The following is a 27,915-nucleotide window of genomic DNA, read 5'->3' as shown; positions in this document are numbered from 1 at the left end:
CGAATATCAGACTCCGACAGTTTTTGATTTTGAAAACGCTTCTGCGTACACTATAAGTCATTACTCGGCACCTTGTATATCAAATCTTATATAAGAACTTTTTAAGGTACTAAGTAAAAACTCGTCGTGAGTCACTGAAACGTTTGGATTGCGAGCGGATCGAGCAAGAAAATTTTTAACAAATCTATTGCTTTGCAAATTGACAATATTGATTTAATAGGGCGCCAATACTTTTTCTTGGCGACGCGTTGTTTACTCATTTCCAACATTTTTCTTTCTTCTTGCTCGTTTGGCGCCCTCTTGCTATCAGCGCCAGGGGCAACCACCCCGCTCGCTCCCCTCTAGCTAAGGTTCTGTTCACGGTTCATGTGCTAATTACAGAAGGTCACCCAGGATAAAGAGAAATCTACTTTCACTGATCCTCCTCGACTACGCATTTAACCGCTGTTATATCCCGATATATTGCTGGCTACAATGGAACATGAACTTGATAATGTATCAATTGAACACGATTAGTGAAGCGATGAAGGTAAAAGTGACAGCTTTCTGGGAGGGCTACATTTGCAGTCTTTTCGATCACCAATTACAGACACTCAGTAATAATGAAACGGTGCAAAGAAAAGGACTTAATAGTCAGCAAATGTGGTGTGGGTTTTATCATCTGAAGATTTTCCCAAAAAACCCTGTGGTACGTGCTCGGCCGAAAATTGTGAGAACACGACCCCAGCTTGCTCGAACCCCCAATACCAACCAAGGATGTTATCATATAGACCCTAGAAGATACACCCATAGCTATTTTATCCCAGTAGCTTGGAAAAGAAAAAAAAAAGCATCGGTAAACCTGAAATCGTCCTTTTTCTTCTACAATTAATGCTTATTCAAAACATGAGATTCTCTGTATGTGACCATTTGAGGGCTTTACGCGTTTATTTTTATTTAAATCTTTACTTTGTTTAAATGGTAATGCGTCCAGATTGTGAGTGTATAAACAAATACGAGAAGAAATTATTAAGAGTATTGTTTTCCAGATGAGCAAATCACTAGTTATACTGTAAAACGCTGTGAACTGTTTAGTTAACCGACTGTGTTTTGCTTAATCATTTTTCATTTCATTTATTTATTTATTTATTTTTTTTAATTTTTCAAGTTGTTAGTGCCTTGTTAATTACCTGTAAAACTGTGATTTTCAAGTAACTTTACTGGGAAATTCTACTGGGTGTAATCACTTTTTATAATCGAAGTTATTTCATTAATAATATTTTGGCCTGCAATGATCCAAAAATATTTACAAGAACCTGCAGTCAATTTGTATTTATAAATCTACTTATTTTTAATGTTTTTTTTTAATTCGTAGTTTTACAATATTTCTTAAGGTACGTGTTATATTCATTACTTTTTTTTTTTTTTTTTTTTTTTTACGCCGCATTTGAATTATTAGGAAAATTAAAATACCAACGGAAGATACTATTGAATGAATTGAATTAGATACGTGGACGGTGTAAACTTGATAGAGGCAATGCAAAATAATGTTAATACCTTTTAGATGGCGTGTAAGACATTAGCCTCGAAATGAATTTGGGTAAGATGAAGCATATGGTGACAAGCCAAGATTGTATACAACGGCGCATCGTAATGGATAATTAGTGCTAAAGCAGTCGAAAATGCACTATGACACCATGCATCTAGTGTATGGATGTAGAATCTTCTTAGATATCATACACATGAACATTCTAAAATACATAGCTACATAAATAATACATACAATAAGTGTATAAATCTATGACGTATATGCGGAACATAGAAGATTAAAATTCCCTATTACCACGCACAATTAACATTTTATATTATATATCGTTTAGTAAAGATCTTAATCTAGAGTTTAAGCTTTTAAGAGACACTGCATTGTGAACCATAATCTTCTTTAAATTAACTATTTTCACGCGTGATTATTTGAAACACATAATAGGTGTGTTGTTCTTGTTTTGTGAGGTGAAATTCGTTCTCATTTTGTTTAAAATTTCTTATTTTGTTACTAATTAATTATTTAATAAAAATGGCACGTTTCCTTCGGTCTGTAAGAGATTCCAGTTGAAACAGGTCAGATAATCTGTTAAGTCGTAATATTATATAAATTAAATGATGATACAAATAGTCAATAAAAGGTTTTCTGCACATTTTCAAGCATTATTTATTTTTACACACATTCCACCAAAGTACGGTATCATATTCTAATTTAGATCGAATACTTGTTCAATATTGCGAGGTAACAACTTACATTTCTGAAATCGAACTATTTTATTAAAATGGAACTCATTAATATTGATGCCTATTTTACTATAGCTGTCACACGTATTCCAAAAGTTAGTTTATCATCAAATATTATACCAACGTCACTTGCATGTAATATAATTTGTAATTTGTAATGAAGTACTAAATTTCTCTTGTGAACAATGTGTGTTTACGTTTATGATCATTTATATTCACATTACTGTTAAAACCAAAGTGTATTTTATCAGATCTTTAAGACTGCTACCATCGTGTCATTTTGTATCTTTGCATACATCATTGCAGAGCTAATTTGTCACTTAAATTTCGAACTAAATCATTAACGAAAATTCCAAATATTAATGGATCCAGTACTGATCCTTCTGGAATATATATATATAAATTCCATATATATTCTTTAAAATATTTCCATAAATAGTCTATGAAATCTTTCTTTGATTAAATGTTCTTTACTCTCCCTAATAAAACATCTATTAGTGAAAGAACTTCTGAAACAGATGCTGAATTTAAGAATTAAGCTAAGTTTGATAATTTATTCAATAGCAAATGAGTAGTTTGATAATAACTAGTAATCATGTCCGCTGTAGAAATGATAAAGTAATAAACTGCAAAGTTTCCATTATTTATTTATAAATGTTTCAGATACAGATCAATGTCCATCTTACACTTCCCTTGTTTTCAAAATGATTTTCTGAGTCAATAATATCAACATCTGACAATGAACTATTATACAATGACGCTAGCCTGAAGTATAAGGAACATTGTATAATTGATAATCTCGGTGTTATATACAGGGTGTCTCAAAAGTCCCCTGACATAGGGTAACTCTGTTATTATTAGAGTTACAACAAAATGTCAGAGGGGAAACAGTCTACAAATATAATGTTTCCAATCTAAAGAGAAGCAATTTTTTAAATTGGACGAGCTGTTCGGGCTGTATACTCTTTATGCGCCCAATATTAAATGAAAATGCAACATTGCCATTTACCTGGATCTACAACATAAAGTGAATGGGGACATGTTTGAAATGGGAGCTGGCCATCGACACGTTAGTGTAAAAGACAGTGACTTCATTCACTTATGTTGTGAGTTGAGTTGATTTTGAGTTTAACGTCCTTTTCAGCAGCGAGGCTATACAAGACGGGGCCTACTGATTAATGTGGAATCCGAACCACATGAGTTCCCGCCGGGAATTGAACTCAGGTCTCCCACGCCAAAGGCGCGTACGCTAACCGGATGTTGAATGAAAATGCAACGTTGACACTTATGCTGTGGATGCAGGTAAATGGCAACGTAGCATTTTCATTTATCACGGGGAGCATAAAGTGTAAATCCGAAATGGCTCGTGCGATTAAAAAAAAAAAAAAAAAAAAAAATCATTCACTTCAGATTGAAAACATCATATTTGTTGACGGTTTCCCCTCTTACATTTTGTTGTAACTCTGATAACAACGAAGTTATCCTATGCCAGAGAACTTTTGAGACATCCTGTATGTAACGTATGACTGCGAGTAAGGTGAGAAGGTGCGCGAAAACTGAGAACGTAGACCAATAATTCGGAGTTAATTTTTTCATTGATAATTTTATGGAGAAACAGCAAGTCCGCCACCGTACGTCGAGTAAGTGGAGTCCGAATATTAAGTTTGTTTAGGAGCTCTGTTTTATTAAGACTACGTCCTGAAGGAACTCTTCCTTTGACAATGGCAAGAAAAAAGGACTGAATCAAAACGGGATAAGTTTGAAGCACAAGCTATATTCCATATCGATGAGCAATATTCAATTTCAGGAGATACAAAAGCTTTGAAGAAAATACCGAGTAATTTGAGATCGCAAATTTCAGTAAATCTGTAATAATAATAATAATAATAATAATAAATGTTCTCATAGCACTCTTCGCAGTAAGGGTGATGTGATCAGCAAACGTAAGTTCCTCATCGGATAATAATCCGAGGTCTATGTGTCGCGGCTCTTTCGATAGGACTGTTGATAAATTTTGTTTTTCTTCAAGGAAATACTAAGAGTATAACATTTTTGACGGTTTAGTTCTGACTTCCATTATCCTTCCACTGACTGATTCTAATCCTAACCAACAGAAGTAACTCATACGCCCTCAGTAAAGCTCACTCTAGGTTTCATGACATTCAAATGCAGAAAATTTTTACTCCTGTCAACTAGTCTCTATTCTTACCATCCTGCATTATACGAGTATGATTCCTTCAGTATACTAAAAAGCAGGGTTGGCAAAAACCATGGTTTTTATTAAAAAAACCAAAAACCCGGTTTTTTTGGTTTAAACCAGGTTTTTTTGGGTTTAAACCAGGTTTTTATGGTTTAAATGATTTGCTCTATATATTCATATCATATATGGACAGAAATAAGTTTGTTTCGCCTTGATGTTATTATGCAACAACCGGGTTATGCTGGAAGGGGTCACATAAGCTTAAAGCGGAATAAAAACCGCTTCTCGAGTTACATCCGAGAGAAATTGTCCTCCATTTGAACTCAGAACCAGGACTAATTGGCCACAAATGCGATACGTCTGCCGACTCACTCACGAAGGAATCCTGATTAAAAAAAAAAAAAAAAAAAAAAAAAAAACGTTGTACTGATCTTTACATGCTTCTTAATATAACTGTCAAGAGTCATTTCAGAAGGACAAAAAGATAAACAGTTGCACAAGTGAAACCATTACACAGAATTACATATGAACAATTTCAAAGTACTACGGAGTACTGAAGAACTAATTTAGTTCAAGTTAGTTAACAACGACTTTTATTGGTCCAAATTAAAGAAATACACCGACTTAATCTGCATATCAATAAGAAAAGTGAATAAAGATACGAATTATTTGAGTCCACTTTGACTCAAACTCATTTATACATAAATAGATACCAAAGATACTTATTTCACTAAATGCCTCTCGTGGGGTCTGTATGACCCCCCTCACACACACACACACACAAAAAGTACGGCATTTTCGATGTATTTTATCAATAGTAAACATTGAAACGAAACAATATTTAGAATCAGGGTGGAAAAAAATCATGATTTTTTTCAAAAAAATAATTTTTGTTGTTTTTTTTGATTTAAATCGATTTTTTTGATTTAAATCAAATATTTTTCTTTGTATAATACAAGTCGTGAACTGAAGAAAAAAACATTAGGAATTAGTATTAAATGTTAATTATGCCATTTAAGTGAAAGTATTGGGTTTTAATTTTGAATTAATTCCCAATTGTTAACCTATTTCAATCCCAAACAATGTTTCTTAAGCATTAGGGAAAAAGTACAGCAATGTATATCAACATGACACTTTTCTTTTCACGAAAGTTACTGATATTTGGCAGGGGCATATTTTTAAACAATTGGAACTAGCTAGCGGCACGAAATACATATAAAGTACATTTCGCTTAAAATTAACTAACTCACTCTATGACCTATGGAACCCGGAGGTCCAATGCAATGTTCACAAAAGCTCTACTGACTTCTATCCTTAGTCAACTGAATCCAGTTTCTATTTTGTATTCTTATTTCTGCGAGATCCATCTTAATATTGTCCTCCCATCTGCGCCTAGGTCTTCCTAATGGTCGTTTTCCGATTGGACTTCCAGTTAAAACTTTCAAAGCGTTCCTACTTTCTTTCATTCTCGCTACATGTCCTGCCCACCTGAGCCTCCAACATTTGATGACCCTAACAATGTTTAGTGAACGGTATAAATTATGCAGTTCCTCATCATGAAGTTTTCGCCTTTCCTCATTTCCGTTCCTTTTGGTTCCGAATATTCGTTTCATGATTGTATTCTCAAATACTTTCAGTCTGCGTTCTTCCCTCAGCGTAAGCGACCATGTTTCACAACCAAACAGCACAACAGGCATAATTATCATTTTATATATTTTAAAGCTTCAAATTCCTCGACAGAATTCGCGATGATAAGAGATTTTTGAACTGAATAATAACACGAATTCCCTGCTTTTAGTCGATATTTAATTTCTTCGTGAATATCGTTTTCTGATCCTATATATTAGCCGATGGCAGAACTTTCTTTGTCTTTATGTGATGAACTTTTGTAAGTCAAAAAGTTTTCTGCAGTAATTCCAAAATTAAAAATCAAGATGATCAGTTCCAGCAGAAGAAACGCTTGTGATTGTTAAAAATATGCTTTATGGGACGTAAAAAACAGTTCAAATGCGAGTTGTCCGTGCATTTAAGACCTCTATACATAGCAGGCACGTTTTTATACTTTTCTGTTGGCTATTTTATTTCCTCTGACAATTTTTCCTGCACAGGCACGGCAAATTTTCTGCGATCACATCACATATCGCAGCATGTTCTGCAATGGGGTCAAGTATCCACTTTATCAAAAGTATTATTCGATATTTTAACGCATCCAAAATTTGTCGTATTACGATTCCGAAGAACTTCTATGTATTTAGTACATAAATTTCGCCAAAATTTTAAAATCTAATTTTTTTTATTTGTTTCGGAGAGAGGATCGGACCCCTCTAAATTATCTGGAAACAAACAAATAGACGTGGACACAAAAGAGTTTTCATCTTAAATGTCCATGGTGATTTCCCCGTTGGAATAGAAATTTTAAAACCCTGTGTTACAAAGAGAAGAAAGCAGGGTTCACCTGTTACCCGTTCAAACGGGATTTTCCCTGATCGTTCTCTACATGATACTCTTTTTCATACTGTGCTTACATACATTTGAGTCTCATTGTATTATAATCATTATCTTCCATACTCGAAATAACAAAACAGAAACGAGATTTTACTTATTTTCACTTTAAATTAATTCATTTCGGAATTTGATTTAAATCAACGATTTTTATTTAAAAAATCACGTGATTTAAATCTTGATTAAAATCGTGATTTAAATCAGACTGATTTAAATCAATCCACCCTGTTTAGAATTTTTCTTCGATTGCAATTACATAACAATAATAACAACTACAAAAAATCACAAAATAAACATTTATAAACTTGTAAAAAAAAAGTTGCTTTTGTAGTATAACCTTTTTGAGTAATGAATGGGGAATTTAGGTCTGAATATAATACGAATAATATACGGGAGTGACACGTGATAACCCACAAATGTATGTTCATCAAGATTTTACAAACACTTACACTTTTACGAACATTTTTTTGTTCTTTGGTTTAAACCAGTTGTTTTTTTTGAAAAAAACAGCTGGTTTAAACCAGCCAACCCTGCTAAAAAGCAATGGCGCCAACGTCGGAACAACTTTGGAGTGAGATTCAGGTAAGTATTTGATCTAGGAATTAATTCGTGCGGTTGGTACGCACACATTGAAGCTGTAGTACAAACACAAAATACATAAATACCTTAAGAAAAATATTGTCCATCGCTAGCCACCACTTTCGCCCATCTGTCAGGCAATGTACGGATTCCGTGGCGAAAGAAGTCCTCATCCTTGGAAGCGATCCAGTCAGAGACCCATGTTTCGATATCTTCTGAAGAAGTAAACCGCTGTCCAATCAAATCGTTGTTCATGCAATCGAACAAGTAGTAGTCCGAAGGAGCAACGTCTGGTGAATACGGCGGGTGGGGTAAAACTTCCCATCCGACATTTTCTAAATAGGTTTTGACCGGTTTTGCGACATGTGGGCGAGCGTTATCATGTTGAACAATAAGTTTATCATGTCTGTTCTCCCATTCTGGTCGTGTTCTGGCTTGCTTGCTTCAAACGCATTAATTGTCGTCGATAACGTTCTCCATTCATAGTTTCACCCGGTTGCAGCAGCTCATAGTACACCACACCTTTCATATCCCACCATATGCACAGCATAACCTTTGCACAGTGAATATCTCGTTTTGGTTGTGATGGACCTGGTTCACCTGGTTTCGCCCAGGCCTTTTTTCGTTTAGGGTTCTCGTAATGGATCCACTTCTCATCACCCGTAATAATTCGATGCAGAAACCCCTATCTGCTCTGTCGTTGAAGCAGCAATTCGCAAATGGTTTTTCGTCTTTCAACGTCTCTGTCTTTCAATTCATGTGGAACCCAATGTGACATCTTTTGAATCATTCCCATGGCTTTCAAGCGTTTGGAGACTGTTGTTTGATCAACGCCTAATGCTGCTGCAAGTTGTTCCTGCGTTTGACACGAATCCTGCTCGAGCAATGCTGTCAATTCTTCGTCTTGAAATTTTTTTGGCTGTCCAGCTCGCTCTTGGTCTGCCAAGCCGAAATCACCACTTCTAAACCGTGCAAACCACTTCTGACACGTTCGCTCAGCTAGAGCATGGTCACCATACACTTCCACCAAAATACGATGACTTTCAGTCGCACTTTTCTGCATGTTAAAGTAATGCAGCAGGACACCCCGCAAAAACACTTTATCAGGCACAAATTGCGCCATGTTCACTTAACTACAAACTGGTGTTGTTGACGCTTTAATCCACTACCCTATACTACGAACGATACGCGATGACAGGGGTTTGCAACACATGTGTGGATACACGGAACTGTGGGACGCTCCGTTCGTTGCGCCATCTCTTGTCTACCCGCACGAATTAATTCCTAGACCAAATATTTCGTTGTTAAGTACAGTCTACAAGAGAGAATTTTAATACAAATACGAGGCCTGGGTTCTCCCTTGTCCGCACGGATAAACGTCCATGTTAAAAGCTTTTCTTTATGGACCATTTAGAATTTTCATTTCTTTAATTAAAGCATTGTCCTGTAATTTCCCAAGTTTACCGTGTCATTTTTGCGAAGCCAAATGTAGGAGTTCTTAAAAATTATTTATGAACTTGAGGGAGTGCTTGAGGGAGGGGGAAACCTATATGTCAGTAGATTTTCGGATTTTTCATTGCTATATTATTATATTATGGATTAAAATATATACAAATGTCAAACTCACGGGAGGAGGCGAAATATGCGAATAGTGAACTTCTTTGATACTGTCATATAAGCCAGCAAATGAGCCCTATGCCAGTATTTTTAAGAAAACAGTTTCTAGTATAACAAGATTAAGATGAACATTCTAACAAAACTAAAGATATACCTACTTCTGCTACTTTAATAAACCTTCCTCTCCTATTTTGTTTTACATCTAAATAAAACCTCTTGGACTGGATCTGTAACATTTTGGTGGCGAGCTCCTGCTCCCCCTGCTGCTGTTGCCCTAAAAAAATAAAATATAGAACATAAGTTAACAATAAAATCCGTCAGTTAACAATAAATCGCAACTTAAACATTATAAAATAATTATAAGTTTAAATACTTTACTGTTCGAAAAAAAAGTGTTTAATGCAAATAATGATCACCCCAATATTTATGTGATGTGACAAGTACAAGGCTTATAATTTAAACAGACTTTTCGCTTTAGTTCCACTACAAAGAACTGAGGGTAAATATGCACTTAAATAATGAACTGATACAGAGCTACCATAAAATATAATCGGATTTTAAAATATGGTATTTACCACATATTGTAATGATTGATAATATGAAGCGGAAGCCTCTCAATGTTTCCATTGTAACACAACAGATGGCGCAACGAATGCAATACAATTACAAAATTGTGACGAGGCAAGAAAAAGAAACAGCATCATTTCACATTTTGCTTGAGGGAGGGGGAAACCTATATGTCAGTAGATTTTCGGATTTTTCATTGCTATATTATTATATTATGGATTAAAATATATACAAATGTCAAACTCACGGGAGGAGGCGAAATATGCGAATAGTGAACTTCTTTGATACTGTCATATAAGCCAGCAAATGAGCCCTAGTACCAACCAAAAATTAGCAACCAGTGGTAAAGTAATAGGAAAGACGAAACTGACAAAGCAAAGATCAGAGGTTCGAATACGCGCCAGAGAGGTATTTTTTCCTTTCTTCAGTAAAATGAGGAAATAAGTATAAAAAAAAAGAAAGATAAAATGATAGCAACATGTAAGAGAAGTCAAATATTATATAAGACGTTAAGAAATCTAGTCCCTTGATTGCATTTCGTATTCCATAGAAAATTTCGTTGTGAAACATATTTAACTTCCAATTGCTAGTGAAACATATTTTATACAAGCCAATAAAACTTCCAACTTGTAAATTAATGTCTTTGTGTATAAATAGGTACTGATTATTTTGCAAATGTGTTTGTAATTATTTGGAATTAATAATATGATGCAAATTAAGAGGGACATGCTAGAACGTATGGTGGCAGAAGAAAATTGGCGAAACAGAGTACAGCTGATGAACGTGAAGACGAAAATGTTAGTTAAAGAGGCTACAGTGCATGAATGATGCTCGGTGCGCCAAGCGATCTCTCAATAATGGCAGTACGCCTATGATGATATGATTTAAAGATTTCAAAGAATTATATCAACAGAAATAAATACTCTTTATAGTCCGTGTCATCTGAATTGGCGTGTGGCATCAGGCAATAAGCTTGCAGTGCGCTGTTACTAAACCTTCAGGGAGGAATCTAATCCATCCATAACTGATTTTGTTCGTATTTGTGGACCATTATGAATTATTAGATTCCTCTCTGAAGGTTTAGTAACAGCGCACTGCAAGCTTATTGCCTGATGCCACACGCCAATTCGGGTGACGCGGACTATAGTGAACTTTGTTCTACAAAAAGCCAGAATATTTGATGATTATTATAATCTGTCCCACGTGGCATTTTCTACACGTAACTAACTCCCTGTCTATTTCGCAAAAATCAAAATTTTTCTCTCCTCGACGATTTCTCAACTAAAACTCCACACATTCTTTCTATACGAGTAAGGCAGCAACATTAGAAACTACTAATAAATGACGCGTGAAACGATGTTATTTGAAATTAGACTATGTATTACAAATAACCATATCGATTTGATTTTTAGTTTAGCGTCCCTTTCACTATCGAGGCTACATGAGCTTAACGTAAAAAACGAAACACATGACCTCCCGCAGTGAATCGAACCCGAATCTCCCACGCCAAAAGCGCGTACGTTAACTGCTTAGCTACAAGTGATCTCAACAACCATGTCGAAAGAGATTTGTTAAATGCAAATTACAAAATAATTGTCAACTGTAAGAAACGGGAAAACACGAGATGAGACTTAAGAGTTTCATGTTTCGAAAATATATCCCTATTTCACGTCGTCCCGAATTTCCGAACGGAACAAATACAAGACGAATTAAAATATACAAGAAAAATCTAAAATACTAGAAATCTCCAACATTCTAATCAATATACTGTATAGCAAATCTCAGAAGGTGGATGGTGAACGGATATTTGACGAATCAATATTTTTCTCTCTCTCTGAGCTGCCCAATTTTGAGGTCAATAATTTATTTTGTTTTGTGGAACTTTGGTGTTTTGTGCCCATCAGCAACAATGACAATTTTCCGCAATTTTCAAAATATAGTTAAGATAAAAATTATACCTAAAATTTATCTACATAATTATTTAAGTACTTAGAAAATACCACTTAGTGGAATAGCTTGAGTTGTTGGCATGTCTTCCATTCTGAAAGAATACGTATTCAATTCGATAATGATGTTATTCGCTTAAAGGATAAACAAAGAAGCAAAGACCAAAACCACCCCAGAAATGGGAAATCTTGTTGCTTTACTAAGTAGTAGTTTGTATCCCCTAGAACATTACACAATTATAACATTATTCTTTCATTTCTGATTTATTTTGAAAAGCGGGGTGGAGCTAGTGATGGGCAGTGGGAATATTCCCGGTGGGAAGGAATTTTAAAAAATGGGAATATTCCCGTTTTTTCCCCCTGGCATATAAATTCTCGGGAAGGAATTTATTTCCATCTCTTTACTTTATCTTCCAAATTATAAGAACTATATGACTAATTACTTTATTTTAATATATTATGACTTACTTCTAGGTTTTAAAGAATTTGGAGGTTTTAAAAATATAAGATTATTTGACAGTACTTTATATAACTAATAATATGATTTTTAAAGTTCCATTTCCACTTGCACTAAAAAGTAGGTAATTGTTTAGTATTGGGGGGCAAAACTAGCAAAAAGTAGGATGATTTACGGAAGAAATGAGTTGATAGTGGTGTTCAAGTAGTCAAGAAAGTATCGAACACACTTTTTTAGGGTAATAGGGGATTTGTACAAACCGTAAAGGTAAGTCGAAGTGTTTTATGTGAGAAAAGAAAGTGAATTGTTTGTAACGCAGATAGAAAACAACGTGCCCTGCGGGGCTCTAACCCGCCTTCACTCGCTAACGCTCGCTCGGCAATGCTGCCTAAATTTAATGTTGGTAAGGTAATTTAATGTATGAAACCATAAAAAAAAAACCGCATCGGAATAGAATATCACAAAAAAGTAGGTGCAAAATCTGACCCGACAAAGCTAAACAATCGCCAAAAGTAGTAAATTACTAATTTACAAATGATGGAAAGAAACCATATTGTAAAGTAATGTAGAATTATGTAGAAATAGAAATTAAGTACTATTAATAAACCCTGAACCACCGTTAGTAATAGATATCTGTCTGTCTCCTCTCTCTGTCTCGAATTTCTGAAGAGGTACTCGGACTTCTCTTACATGTGAATTAACGCATGGAATTTCGAGAAATGGGCAGGAAGAAAAGTCGTGTGTGGCAATGTTACATGCGAAATTATAAAGACAGGAAAGTATCTTGCAAATATTATGAACATACATATTTATGTACAAATGTTGACAAAATGGTGGGGCATGTGTGTTCTGGCAGTTACCCAACCTAATTTGTTTATAACATTTAAATATTTAATATGTTTATAATATTAGTAGTAGAAGTTTAGAAAATCCACTAACATGTAAATTTAAACTGTTTAGCGGTTTAAAAGTATGTAGATTTACCATTTTTGAAATATCCATTTTGCGTACTCTCTAAATATAAGAAAATATTAATAACATATCATCGTTCAGAATACACATTCTAAAGATTCCCCCGGGGACAACAGTAATATACTGTGATATAAAAACTAATTTAACTTTGAAATCATAATATAGTAATGTAATAGTAATAATAGTAATAATAATCTTTGCGATTGTACATAAATTCCTGGAAAATTCCCATTTTTGTGAATCTGCCCGGGAATATTCTCGAAAAGTATCTTCCCGGGAATTTACCCACCACTAGGTGGGGCTGATAAGCACCTAAGGCTCGAAATTCAACGTTGCCAAACTCATAAGGCATGAAAATTGTACCCAAGATAAGAATGGACCGTTTCATTCTCCAGAGAACCGTGCGATAATTTCCTGTGAAAGCACTTTACTATTTAAACATATACAAGTCCGCAGCCATTCTGACGTTTTAGGGCAGGCAGAAACGAATACTGAGGGGGCAATGACAAACATCAGAGATCAATATAAATACGTATATTTATTTATGAAATTGTAACAGAGTTGTAGCTTCTTTTACAGAGAATATGACTATACTGATACGGTACGCAAATTTAAGACTATGAAAATTTATCATTAACATACAAATATTTTTAAAAGACGCGATATTACATAGTGCAATTCAATTACATATTTTTATATTTACTAGCTAAAACTGTACGTACTCTCTACACAGCGCATCATTCACATATGAGCATGGATCTCTCTATAATTCCTCACAACATCTGTATGCACCTTTACAGACACAGGTCTTGATAAAAATAGACAAGGGGTATCATAAAGGGGAGATTTTTCAATATCTCGCACCGTTTGCAAGATTTGAGCCTACTTCCGGTTGGAGCTTCTAATTCATGTATGATCAGTGTTTGCTTTCTTCTTGCATACAATATGTAATAAGCAAATGCATTACATACACAATTAATTGAAATGTCAGTGATATATGGTGTTCATTGGGCAAAAAACTCCAAACAATAAAGATTTATCTTACAACTGGAGAAATGGTTATTCTTTGTTTTTCATTATTACTTGGCCATGAAACAAACGCCTGAGACATATACTAACCCCGTATACAAATGTGTAGTGTTGAAATATATAACTCGTAGGATATGTTGTTTTACTTTCTTTCTTTCTTTCATTTTTTTTTTTTTTTTACAATTTCAACACTTCCATGTACCCCTAAAAATGTAATAACGGCCATGTTTTTTTTTTTTAATCAATTAGAACTGGACAATCTACACAAAATTTGAATCGACAAGTAAAACACTAGCACTTGTGGTTTCCAAGATCTCGTTGTCGAAAGGAGACATACAAACCTAGCATTTTAATATATAGACTAGCTGAACCTGCGCTCTCTACACAGTGCATCATTCACATATGAGCATGAATCTCCTTGCCATTCCTCACATCTGTACATGTCCCTTTACAGATAAAAGTTAAAGACGTCGTGATAAAAATCGGCACAAGATACTATAAAGGGGAGATTTTGTCAATTATTTTTTCAATATCTCGCACCGCTTGCCAGATTTGAGCCTACTTCCGGTTGGAGTATCTAATTCATGTATGATCAGTTTTTTTCTTTCTTCTTGCATGCAGTATGTAATAAGCAAATACATTGCATACACAATTAATTATAATGTCAGTTATATATGGTGTTCATTGGACAAAATACCTTTAAAATAAAAAGATTCATCTTAGACTGAAGAAGTGGTTATCCTTCCTTTTTCATTATTATTTGTCCATGAAACAAACGCCTGAGACATATACAACCCCTATATACAACTACGTGATGTTGGAATGCATAATGCGTAGGATATGATGCATTTTTTTAAAAATTTTAACACTTCCAGTGTACCCGTAAAAATGTAATAAATAAGTAATGACCATGATTTTAAATATTCAATTAGAACTGGACAATCTATGGAAAATTTGCAATCGATCAGTGAAAACGTCATCTTTCTAGAGCGCGCAGTTTCCGAGATCTCATTGTCGAAAGGATTGGCCACAAACATATAAATGTCCACAAACATATAGGTTAAAAGAACTTCAAAGATGGCAGCACAAATTTGCATTGGTTTTGGACAAGGGTTATTAAAATACAAAGGCTTTGAACAATAATTTTAAAATATAAACTTTATATAAAAAAGATGTGTTTAAATAATTTATTTAAAGTACACATTCTTTAAAATATTTAAAATATTTGTTAAACGTGAAATCACAAATAACCGCAAATCAAAGGTTTGAAATCCAAAGTTAGAGGTTGGAGTTCATGCGTTTTTACTGGTTTTGTAGCATTTTAATAGATAGATGGGAGATATTTTATGTATTTAGCAAGATGCAAAGCCATTTTACACAGAAATAAGTGAATTGCGCTCGTAGGTTTTCTTGGGGGCTATCATTTTCTTCCCATTTTTTCACTTCATCCTCAACCTTTGTATACCAGGCAGGAATTTGAACGAAATCGTAGACTCTCACGTTGGGGGGCACTGGTGACCCGCCTAATTTTCACAGGGTAATGATTGATACCTCATTGGAAAGCTTATGGAACACTGATTCCAATGAGATAACACTTGTGGAATTCCTACTCTATTCCTAGAAGAAACAAAATATAAAAAATAGAATTTCGGTGACCCTAGCAACCCTTACAATCACTCTACGCTGACAAAATGAAGCTAAACTTTAAGCAATACACTTGTGACAATAATATATAAACAATGATAGCCATTGCTGCATTCAAAACGAGATAAAAATTCAGAACAAAATTTCTACAAAAATGCCCTGTACGCGAATATCATTTTCGACGGGCTGGTATAGACTTTCACAATGCAGGCCTGGTGACCTTCCTAATTATCACAGAGTTATGATTAATACATCGTTGGAAAGCTTATGGAACAGATTCCAACAAGGTAACATTTATGTAGACCAACTTAGTAAAAAGATATCCTGTCTTTTATGGAACCGTCCAAAAAATAAAAGTAACTTACGTCAAAAATCTGAGACTCAAAAAACTGGCCAACTTTGCTCCTCCCCTACTCCCTCTCTGTAATCAACAAGTACTTTTCCAGGGTATTAGGGTGTAGTGGACTACTTCGTTGCTTTACATACCAATTTTTACGACTGTACGCCCAAGGGCGGAATCTCCCCCAAAATACTGATGCAAAATAACACAAGCTTTACCCTTCCTATCCCCGTCGTGGTATCCCCCACATAATTGTGGCAAGCTTCATTCTCCAGGAACACATTGACACCAATATACCAATATTATCTTTCTAGTTTGCAGCAGACGCGTCCTTCGGTGTTTAAAGGTTAACAGAAGATCGAAATGGGTAAAACTCAGATTAGTCTGGAGGAAGCATCAGTCCCGTATGAAATATTATCGAGAGTCTTGGGATTCAATAATAATAAAGTACAACGCCATTCGGGGAATTGACTCAAATTGTCGTTCAATTATTTTATATACAAGTAGTTGCAATTGACGGACTAATATAGCCTAATTTTAAAATGTTTTCAATTCTGGAAATAAGGACTTCTAAGCAATGAAGATAGTGATAAATGATAATATTCCTGAAATGATTTGCATGAAATAAATGTACAAGCACACGTACCTAGAACTGCATATTATTTAAAAAAAAAAAAAAAAAAGAGAGAGAGAGAGAGAGAGAGAGAGAGGGAGAAGAATTTGGATAAGAGATTATCAAGGGTTTTGTTGTTGAATCTCCATACACTTCATACCTTCTGCTCTCTCACACACACACACATTCACGTCTACATTCATATTGAAATTCAATAATACGTACGTAAAAGGACACTTGATTTTGCTAAAGAACTGGAAACAGGTAGAAAAGTAAGTAACGCCCCGACTGCATTCTATCCTCCCAGCTGTTCCCCCTACATTGAGAAAAGGCCTCAGCTCTAATGAATCGTCCTTGTAGCTTCAATGAGCAAGGTCAGTTCGTCTGGGAAAAAAAGCCTCCCATCTAGTTCGGCCGGTTGATTGTATTACTACCTGAGAGGAACCACGTGGTGAATCAGGGAGGGGATAATGGTAAATACCACAACTTTCCTTAGCACCGGTCCGTCCATGTTTAAATGTCTCGCAGCATCACCATTACGTCACCCTCTTACACAATCCACAGCAAGCGAGGAAAAGAAACATACATTGAAACAGCCTGGCAGGTGTCGTCAAGGTCGGAGGGATATGGCACCGCGCGGGAGCGATGGTTGCTGCGCGCTGCCTGGCCTAATTCCGACCTACAAACCGGGACGGCTGCTAGACGGTGAACGACCCCGATCCGAATCAATACCCTGCGCTACGTCTCGCCAGTGTGCTCTCTGTCCCCGGATCATTCCACTCATCTACTGCAGACACGAAAATATTTCATTCTTACCCCCTTGCCCAGTCAGGAGTTCGAAACCCATCTGCAGCATACGCATTCATTATAACCAACAGTCGGCTGTGTACAAAGTATGTTGAAAAGCATATTGATTAATGTGTGGCACATGGTCCCTGACACATGCGCACTGCCACTGAGAGAAAAAGCTCTCTCTCTCTTTTTTTTTTTTTTTTTTTTTTTTAATCTACGACACATTTCTACAGGAGTTGTTAATTATGAGAGTGAACGGAGTGAATTATGACTCCTAACATCATCTATCAACGGCTAACACACAAAGTATTCACTTCTACGTTAGGTGAGAGAATACAAGGGTTCCATACTCCATGAAGAATCACAGAGTTAACAAGGTTCTTTACTTCTTTCACTGAAAAGTCTACAAGAAATCTTGTAATCAGAAGGCACCTCGAAGGATTTTCAATGCATCTACGAACGAAATTTATATGCAACTATAATTTACTTCTTTATATTTTTTCTTTTATTATCATGCTTTAAATAGTTACACTTTTAAAATGAAAACAATGTATCAAAAGGAATGCAACAATTTAGAAAACGTGAGCAACATCATCTCCCAGAAGTTTTATATTCATTTTATATGAGATTGAAGCAATACATTCTTCGTCTCTTGAAGCTTATGCAAGTGTATCATAATATACTCTCCAAGGATGAAAATAGTGAGCTTTTACGAGAAAATGAACTTTATTTCAACATATTTTCTTTATAAATGTTCACCTAAAATAAAACCACAATGGCTGAAATCAAACCGCCAACTGCTACTTTATAGAAGATACTGTATTATTATCCCAATGTTATTCTTAGTAAATTTCCAAGATTAAATACGAACTACGATATTGAAGGGTCTTTCTTAGTAAGAAAGTGAAATCGGCCCTTGATCCAAATTTGGTTGCTATTGACCCAAAAGGTTGCCCTTGACCTAAAACTATCCTAAAGAAAAATTTTACCCTCTCCTCTCCCCTTACCGAATTATCGTATCATGCATGCTCAAAATTGATTTTTTTTTTAATTTTTGAAAGTTTCACAGATTGTAGATACTATTTAGATATAAATGTGCATTTTTTTTTTCAAAACCATCGATGCGTATTTTAACTTTTTTGCGTGTTGAAAATTTCAAAAAAATGTAGAAAATTTTTTTGGGGCTATACGTCGCTGATTTTTTGATTTAAAAATTTGTTATACCGTTAGGTACAACATATATTTTTTTCGGGGCCTAAAAGTGATGGCAACATCGTCAAAAAGAAATAAAACTGAAAACAAACTTGTTTTTCGCACAGTTTTCCCACCATTTTAGGGCCCTCAAGGTGAGGGCTCCTTCAAACAATCATTTCCCGGAGTTCATAATTTTCCTCTCTCTTGCGTCGCTTCCGTATCTGTCGTTCTTCGGCTGCTTCGATTGTGTCCATTTCGAAATGGAAACACCAAATATATCTCCATAACAGTGCTTCCACTTCAACCGACTCTTGCACACACACTTCGCGTCGGCTCCTCGTATCTATCAGTGCTTGCTTCACTGGCCGCACACAGTGGCGCGCTCTACCGCGAGCTGTGTGTAATATGGCCCATATACGGTCCACGGTTTGTGCAAACAGTTTGACCGTGTATGGTGCTGTATGAACTGTTTGCGCAAACATTTTTTAGATCGGACTCGTTCGACAATTGTTTACACGAACATGATGTTTGCGCAATCACGTGGATCATGTATGGGCATGTTTGTGCAAATACGAGGTTTATTTCCGAGTAGAAGGCCTAGTGTAGTGTTATCAATGAATAGGATTTAAGAATTCTGGCGAGAATTTATCTAACTTTATCGAAATTTACCTGAACTGTGGAAGGTAAAGAGTGAAGATTATAAAAACAGGAATCTGAGAAATGGAGCCTCACATGTTTCTGTAATAATTTGTCCAAGCGTCTGGGGTACAATGGCTGTTTCAAATTTAAGTCCTCGTACGTGTTTCCGCACACAAGATAACGGAAAGTGGCAAACAATCTCTGCTCGGGAGATATCGCATCTCTCATATTTGTATCCTGTTTTCGAATAAGAGATGTAACCATTTCCATAGTTGAATCCATTCGTAAATACGTCCACAGTCAAACTTATCTCAAGCTCGGCTGTTCAATTTTGATAACCGTTTCCGATAAACGATAAACTAGACCGTTTCTTGAACCACTCTTTCATCCACACCCTCTTCTTCCTTTTTGGTTTCGCGAGTCTTTCCTCTTCCAAAGCACAAGCAATTACTATCGCTAAAAAGATGATTCAGTGGACATGTTTACGCGATCAAACTTAAAATTGAACTGAAGTTTGTACAAACAGTTGAACTGTGTAGGGCCGAGTGTTTACGCGAACACATGTTTGCACAAACCGTGGATGGTCTATGAGCTCCTTAACTTTGATGTGCAAGTGTCGGTTGAAGTGGAAGCACTCTTACGGAAATATATTTGGTGTTTCTGTTCCGAAATGGACACAATCGAAGCAGCCGAAGAACGACAGAAGCGGAAGGGGCGCAAGAGAAACGAAAATTGTGAAATTTGGTAAAGGATTGTTTGAAGGTGCCCTCACCTTGAGGGCTCTAAAATGGTGGGAAAACTGTGCGATAAACACGTTTGTTTTCAGTTTTATTTCTTTTTGACAGTTGCCATCACTTTCAGGCCCCGAAAAAAAATATATGTTGCAACTAATGGTATAACATTTTTTTTTTTTTTACCAAAAAATCAGCGACGTGTCCTCCCCAAAATTTTTTTCTACATTTTTAAAAATTTTCTACACGCAAAAAAAAAAAAAAAAAAAAAAAAAGTCTTTTAAATAATACGCATCGATGGTTTTGAAGAAAATTGCACATTTACATCTAGATAGTATCTACAATCTGACACTTTCAAAATTTTTCGACCACCACCACCACTTTTTTTTTTTTTTTTTAATATTCAATCTTGAGCATGCATGATACGATAATTCAGTAAGGGGAGGGGGAGGGGGTCAAGTTTTCCTTTGAGGTAGTTTTGGGTCAATAGCAACCCAATTTGGATCAAGGGCAGATTTCACTATCTTACTAGGAAAGACCCTTTCTCTCTGTAATATTAAGTGGAATTCGAACTATTTGGTCTAGGAATTAATTCGTGCGGGTGGACAAGAGATGGCGCAACGAACGGAGCGTCCCACAGTTCCGTGTATCCACACATGTGTTGCAAACCCCTGTCATCGCGTATCGTTCGTAGTATAGGGCAGTGGATTAAAGCGTCAACAACACCAGTTTGTAGTTAAGTGAACATGGCGCAATTTGTGCCTAACAAAGTGTTTTTGCGGGGTGTCCTGCTGCATTACTTTAACATGCAGAAAAGTGCGACTGAAAGTCATCGTATTTTGGTGGAAGTGTATGGTGACCATGCTCTAGCTGAGCGAACGTGTCAGAAGTGGTTTGCACGGTTTAGAAGTGGTGATTTCGGCTTGGCAGATCAAGAGCGAGCTGGAAAGCCAAAAAAAAAAATTCAAGACGAAGAATTGACAGCATTGCTCGAGCAGGATTCGTGTCAAACGCAGGAACAACTTGCAGCAGCATTAGGCGTTGATCAAACAACAGTCTCCAAACGCTTGAAAGCCATGGGAATGATTCAAAAGATGTCACATTGGGTTCCACATGAATTGAAAGACAGAGACGTTGAAAGACGATAAACCATTTGCGAATTGCTGCTTCAACGACAGAGCAGAAAGGGGTTTCTGCATCGAATTATTACGGGTGATGAGAAGTGGATCCATTACGAGAACCCTAAACGAAAAAAGGCCTGGGTGAAACCAGGTGAACCAGGTCCATCACAACCAAAACGAGATATTCACTGTGCAAAGGTTATGCTGTGCATATGGTGGGATATGAAAGGTGTGGTGTACTATGAGCTGCTGCAACCGGGTGAAACTATGAATGGAGAACGTTATCGACGACAATTAATGCGTTTGAAGCAAGCTCTGGCCAGAACACGACCAGAATGGGAGAACAGACATGATAAACTTATTGTTCAACATGATAACGCTCGCCCACATGTCGCAAAACCGGTCAAAACCTATTTAGAAAATGTCGGATGGGAAGTTTTACCCCACCCGCCGTATTCACCAGACGTTGCTCCTTCGGACTACTACTTGTTCGATTGCATGAACAACGATTTGATTGGACAGCGGTTTACTTCTTCAGAAGATATCGAAACATGGGTCTCTGACTGGATCGCTTCCAAGGATGAGGACTTCTTTCGCCACGGAATCCGTACATTGCCTGACAGATGGGCGAAAGTGGTGGCTAGCGATGGACAATATTTTTCTTAAGGTATTTATGTATTTTGTGTTTGTACTACAGCTTCAATGTGTGCGTACCAACCGCACGAATTAATTCCTAGACCAAATACTATTAGAATTTTTTATTTAAAGGCCATTGTACTTTTAAAATTAAAACGTATTGAAAAACAACGGGTTAAAGTCAGATAAATCAACGAACTAAGAAACCGGAAACACGGGATCAAACCATTAAATTTATGGAATCAATGAGATACAAGAGAAGCATATACGCAAAGCAGAGGAATGGTGCAAAATTCAAACCAATGATGTGCGAAGCGGAGGAACGAATATATAATGGACGCATTCAAAGAAACAAAAACAAAAAACAAACAAAAGAAAAACGCACAGGACATTTGTTTAACACGAACGATAAATTAACAACTCTCTGTTCCAAAAACAGATCCAGTGGTGCTATTCAGCCTGTTCGCACAGGTTCGATAGAACAGGTTGTTAAAATATTTTGAGTTTGCAGAACCGTTTGTTATACACAGACATATCAGTAAATTTTACCCAATTATACCCAGGAACAGTAAATTTTAGCTTAACTATGTTAAACGTGAGCAACATCTCACAACAGAAGTTGTTACACAGCTACAGTGTTAAACGTATGATGTCTCAGAACAAGATGTACGCGTTTATTTCTTGATCTCGAATGCTCAGATTAGGTGAAGGTTATTTATGCATACATACCATTATTAACAATTGAAGCGGTTACAGAATAAAGGTGGTATGTAACGAATTGTACATTTCGGGAAAATTAACTTTCACAACTTTGTCCGTTAACATATTCCCTTCATGCTTTCTAAATCTTTGCGTCCAGACGAGGACTCACTAAATGATAGAGCAGCATCACTGGATAGATTCTTTACCATTCCGCACCACAGTGTATAGTAAATTGAAATACTTGAAATGGTGGACTTTAGAAATACAAAGCAGCGGCAGCTGATGCCAATACTATTAAGATACGATACATGTTTGACATGTTTACATATGAAAGTGTACTGAAATAGTCCGTAATGTTACCAGAAGAGCAGGGTATGGTGGCTACAACGCAAGACAAATGTTCTTCTTTATACAAGTATGAAGAAACTAGCCTTCAACTAGCTGGGGGGGACTTCGCCCCAAATCTCCTTGTTTGCTCGGCCTACGGCTTCGCACCTCACATTTCAGCCTTTGGTTCCGTGCTTCAAACGGCATCATTCTCTGCGAAAATTTTAATCTCACCCCTTCTTCTTTAGAATTCGCATTTCGGTCGAAGTGAAATGATAAAAGCTCATGTCGGCCCAAGTGCTGTGTTCAAAAATTAATTTCAAATATCTCATAAACTCCTTTCCTCTGATGAGACTGATAATCTCAAAGTCATTTTTATATATTGAGGGGGGAAATTAGGAACTGCCCCGCCCCGTCTCGTTAAGAACGAATTCTCGGTAATGCTGTGACATATTCTCACTTGTTTCGAATAAGGAGTTTAAATACCAAGTTTCATATCCCTAACATTTCTCTATAAAGAATTTCGATATATGGCCATTTTCTTATAACAATTACAACCACCACCCTTTTCCTCCTGCCTTTTTCACTTTCCTTCTATGGGAAACGCTGAAACAAAACTAATTACTTTAAATGAAAAGTCTAAATACCAAATTTCGTATCTCTAAACAATTCCTACGATTTACAGATATAGTAGCCATCCTGTTATAACAATTGTAATCCCATCCTTTTTCTTTCCTCTTAGAGGAAATATTACAAAAATTGCTATTTTCTTAAAAAAAATAGGGAGTCCACATACCAAATTTCATGTCTCTACCCTTCAGGGATTCGGAGATATGGACATTTTACTATAATTGCCACCTCATTCCCCCTTTCCTTGTCGAATTTTCAAAAGTCCTTCCTTCAAATACCTCAAATTCTATGCACTGTCAAAATTTCAAGTTTCCAGCTTAAGTAGTTGAACCTGGGTGTTGATTAGTCAATCCTGCTACTTTTATCTAGAGAGACTAGTCTTTGGCGTATTCTAAATAAAGTCTAAATTCCTAATTCCATGTTTCTAATTTTTATGCCCTTAGCCTGTCTCATGTGCCCTTGGCGGATTTCCAGATATGGTCACCCAATTATAACAATTGTATCCCCACCCCTTTTTAATTCCCACCTTTTTATCTTCCTTTCTAACGCAAATATCAAAAACCGGTGGAACAAGTGTCTAATTACTTTAACCAGAAGTTCAAATACCGAATTTCATGTCCCTAAGCTTAGGAAATTCTGAGATATTGCCATCTCATTATAATAATTGTAATTCCTATCCCCTTTTCCTTCTTACCCCATTTTCTTCCCTTCTAGGTCAAATAAACAACGCTCTAACATGTTTCTAATTATTTTAAATGAGAAGACCATATACCAAATTTCTAGCATTCAGAGATTCTGAGATTGTCTTCCTTCTTTCCTCCCCTACCCTATCGAATTCTTTTTTTAAAAAATCCTTGGTGCGACCTTACATCACAAATGCTATACCTTGTCGAAATTTCAAGTTCCTAGTTTAAGCGGTTTGGCTTAGGCGTTGATCAGTCGGTCACGACTACTATACTACCTTTATATAGACAGATGAACGGGATTTGAATACATTCGTTTGAGGAAGCCAATAAGGTTCTCGAAAGTGATGCAATTTAGTGACAGGAGTAGATTCAATATATTTGGGTCGTATGGACGAATGGTGAAAAACCCAATGCACAAATGGAAATTAAGTGTGTCTAATGTTGGCGCCAGTGTTCTCGTTGAAGCGGTATGGGTGAAGCTGAAGTGAGAAATCTGCACTTGATCGAGTGGAATATGACATATTTGCTTAAATATCTTGAAAGAGAATCTGCATGACAGTGTACAAAAGTTAAATCTCTGGGATCTTTTATTTCTCAGCAAGATAACGAGCAAAAAACACTGCAAGAAAAGCAAAGGAATATGAGTAGTTGTTATAGAATGTGCATAAAGAGTTTCATGCATCCTCACAACCTCTAGATTTAAATCCTATAGAACATTTGTGGAATGAGATGAACAGAAACACTAGAAAGTATATCACGCATACGTAGAGGCACGAGTTTTTCGCAATGCGCGATAAAACGAAATGTCAGAATTACGTAATTTTCAGTTTCTTGACCTTTTATACTATTCTATGTATGTTTTCATTGGTTTCCGTTGCGCGATAAATTGGTAGTTTTGCGCGAAATTTCTAATACGCGAAATAACGCGAAATTTTAAAAATACGTTTCCATTAATTTAAAAACGCCAGTTTTCTGCTAAAGAAACGGTAAAACGTGGCATGAACGGTGCATTTTGGATGATGCGGACACGGCTATAAAGAACATATTGCGCGTTAGCTATCACCATTGCAGCTGGATGGGAAGAGCCGTTTTAATTAGCTAACCAATGGCATGGCAACTGGTGATAAGTTATTTTAAACGTACAACAATGGAGGAGGAAAATGTGGAAACATGTAGCATGCTTATGTTTAATGCTTAAATGTAACTTGTGCCTATCTGTTTTCAGAAGACAGCAAAACCTTCCTACTCATAGGAAGTTTAGTTACTGATTTTCCTTCAGGTTGATTAAAAAGAATACAATTTTCTATAAGTGAAATTTATGTCAAGTGAAATATTCAGTATTCAGTAATATTCAGTATTCAATGAAATTTATGTCAAGTGAAATATTCAGTAATATATAATTGTTTATTTCTGTAGTAATCTATGCATAAAAGGAACAATTTTAAAAATGTCAGGCAATATCTTTTCCACAAGAGCTACAAAATGCGAAACTTTGTTTGGAAAATACGACAAAACGCGAAATATGAAAAAAGAAACGCGAAATTTTCAAACTTCTAGTGCGAAAAACTCGTGCCCCTACGAATACGGTTTTACACTCATAGAACAATAAGAAAATGTAGATTTCACAACAGTCTAGTATTTAGAAATATTATTTCAATCATTGTGTCTACATTTCACATTGGGATATTTATCATCGTCTAACTTGATCGTTCGTTTTAAGAGAATATTGACGGCTCCTTAAGTCATGCCGTAAACAATATTCCAGGCACAGACAATGAGAATTGTTATTGTAGTATTTTCTACATGCAGTGAAGCCTATTTGGCGTAGAACGTTGTAAGTGAAATCTTGAGAAAAATATTTGTAGAGGCTTTGGTGTATATTATTAGAAATAAAGTTTATTAAACGAAACTGTTCAACGGGTAAATTGAGTTATTTCAACCAGTGTTGGCATGAGTCGCCGGAATACTCGCTTCTCAGACTCGGTGACCCAAATTGGGAAGCATCTGAAATTATGTCAGCTCTATAGCATTATTATTTCAAAATCGATTTAACTACTAAAAGTGATTGCTAACTTTCTATACAGTAGAATTTACACTCTCTTTCGAAAACACAACTCAAAAATATAATAGCTATCTCTTGCGCAACGACCGAACAAATTATGCCACATCAATGATGATCATAATTTTCATTCAAAACGCAGACTTGGAATGATAAAACTCTCGGGGTGCGAGGTTGCTACATTGTCATGTGACATAGCACTGAAACCGTACCAAACTTGAAAGTTTCAAGTACAGATATGAAGGTATTTTATACAGAAAATTTAGCAATAAAACGCAAGAAAAGTAAATTTGGAAGTAAGTCACATAAACTACATCTTAAAGATTCCATCCATATATTCGTTTGGTGGGACTGAGGAAAAGCCATCGGAAACTTCACACATGATCGCCGCTCGTGGGACTCGAATACTAAATGCGAAGTGTGAACGTTAGCTGTGCACTCAGGCCGCTATAGACATAAATTTTATTTGTACAAGTAGTCGTTTTAGCATGAGATTCTCCAAATTTCCCCGTGAAACTCTTGAATTTAATTTTCACCTTAATTTATATAATATTTAACTGTCAAATATCCAAATCCAAATATCTATATACTTATACTGCTAGGCTGATTTATAACCAATATCCAAAGACGAATATTTTTCACAAGTATATATATAACTGAATTTTCACTAATTCAATTTACTGAAATATTTAATCAAATTATATATGTACAATAAATATTCTATTTCCAAATACTTGAAAGAGACATATACTATTATACACTTAATAGACACCTATTATTAAACTTTATATATAAAATTCAGATCCATCACTGATTATAATATATTAACTCTACATATGCATCAATTTTATAACCAATTTTACCTACCCAATACCTGCCTGATAAAGTGTTTAGCGAAAACACTAATAGTGTATGTTCTTTAAAGTGCCGTGAGTATAATTTTCATGGTTGCGTTGGGATTCCTTCACTTCAAACAAGAGCTACATATACATAACATGCACATTGTTCTCAAAACAAAAATAGACTGTAAAATTAAACAAAGGTGTACGTTTTCCATGTTTCTATAGGCAGCTACTACACATTACAAAATAAAAATGTGTACAAAAATTTAAAAAAAAAAAATAATAAAAAAGCTACCAAAAGAAGTTCATTTCGCAGTATCCAACCAGACAGCACGCTATAAGAAAAAGCATGCCATCCAACCTATACTGCATTCTTGAAACAAAAATATCAAAATACAAGGTTGGATCAAAAGTAATGGCAACACCTATAATTTGTATCTGACTTTGTTCACAGAACAACTGTTACGGTATCTCCCATGTAATCGCTTATCTCTATCATCTTCCATAGCGTGTGTAAAAGGCGTTGTACATTGTCAGTGCGTCGATATTCGTTGATGTACCGCAAATACCGCCATATAGCACGGATAGTTGTTTCTCTTGTGTCGTCGTGCTTCCTGTGAAGCTGTTTCCTCATTTTAGCGAAAAGGTCGTCACGAAGTCCCTGAAAATATTGTTGTGCACTACGCCCACGTTCCACTTCAATCTTAATCCACCCCATTAGTAGTCTTTTCGAAACATATTGTTATGGCGCTTCCACTTCACCAATCTATTTTACGAGAATGCTGCTTTTGATTGAACGTGAGAACAGTGTTGCTACTACTTATT

The 27,915-nt window shown here is 35.8% G+C and overlaps 1 protein-coding gene across 6 annotated transcripts in view; it reads right to left on the bottom strand.

Annotated features, from left to right (window-relative positions):
* Pur-alpha (Purine-rich binding protein-alpha) overlaps positions 1-27,915 on the bottom strand; it is a 361,449-nt gene that overhangs the window by 38,194 nt on the left and 295,340 nt on the right. For all 6 annotated transcript variants that reach the window (XM_081765996.1, XM_081765993.1, XM_081765995.1 and 3 more), the window contains one exon: positions 9,322-9,437. In XM_081765996.1, coding sequence (XP_081622122.1) covers positions 9,322-9,437 — 116 coding nt within the window. The remainder of the gene's footprint in view (positions 1-9,321; positions 9,438-27,915) is intronic.

The sequence above is a fragment of the Thermobia domestica genome, chromosome 7 (assembly GCF_964235325.1).
Source record: "Thermobia domestica chromosome 7, izTheDome1.hap1.1, whole genome shotgun sequence".
Classification (NCBI taxonomy): Eukaryota; Metazoa; Arthropoda; class Insecta; order Zygentoma; family Lepismatidae; genus Thermobia; species Thermobia domestica.
The sequence above is the reverse complement of the archived record's forward strand: the minus strand, read 5'-3'. Positions and strand labels throughout refer to the sequence as shown.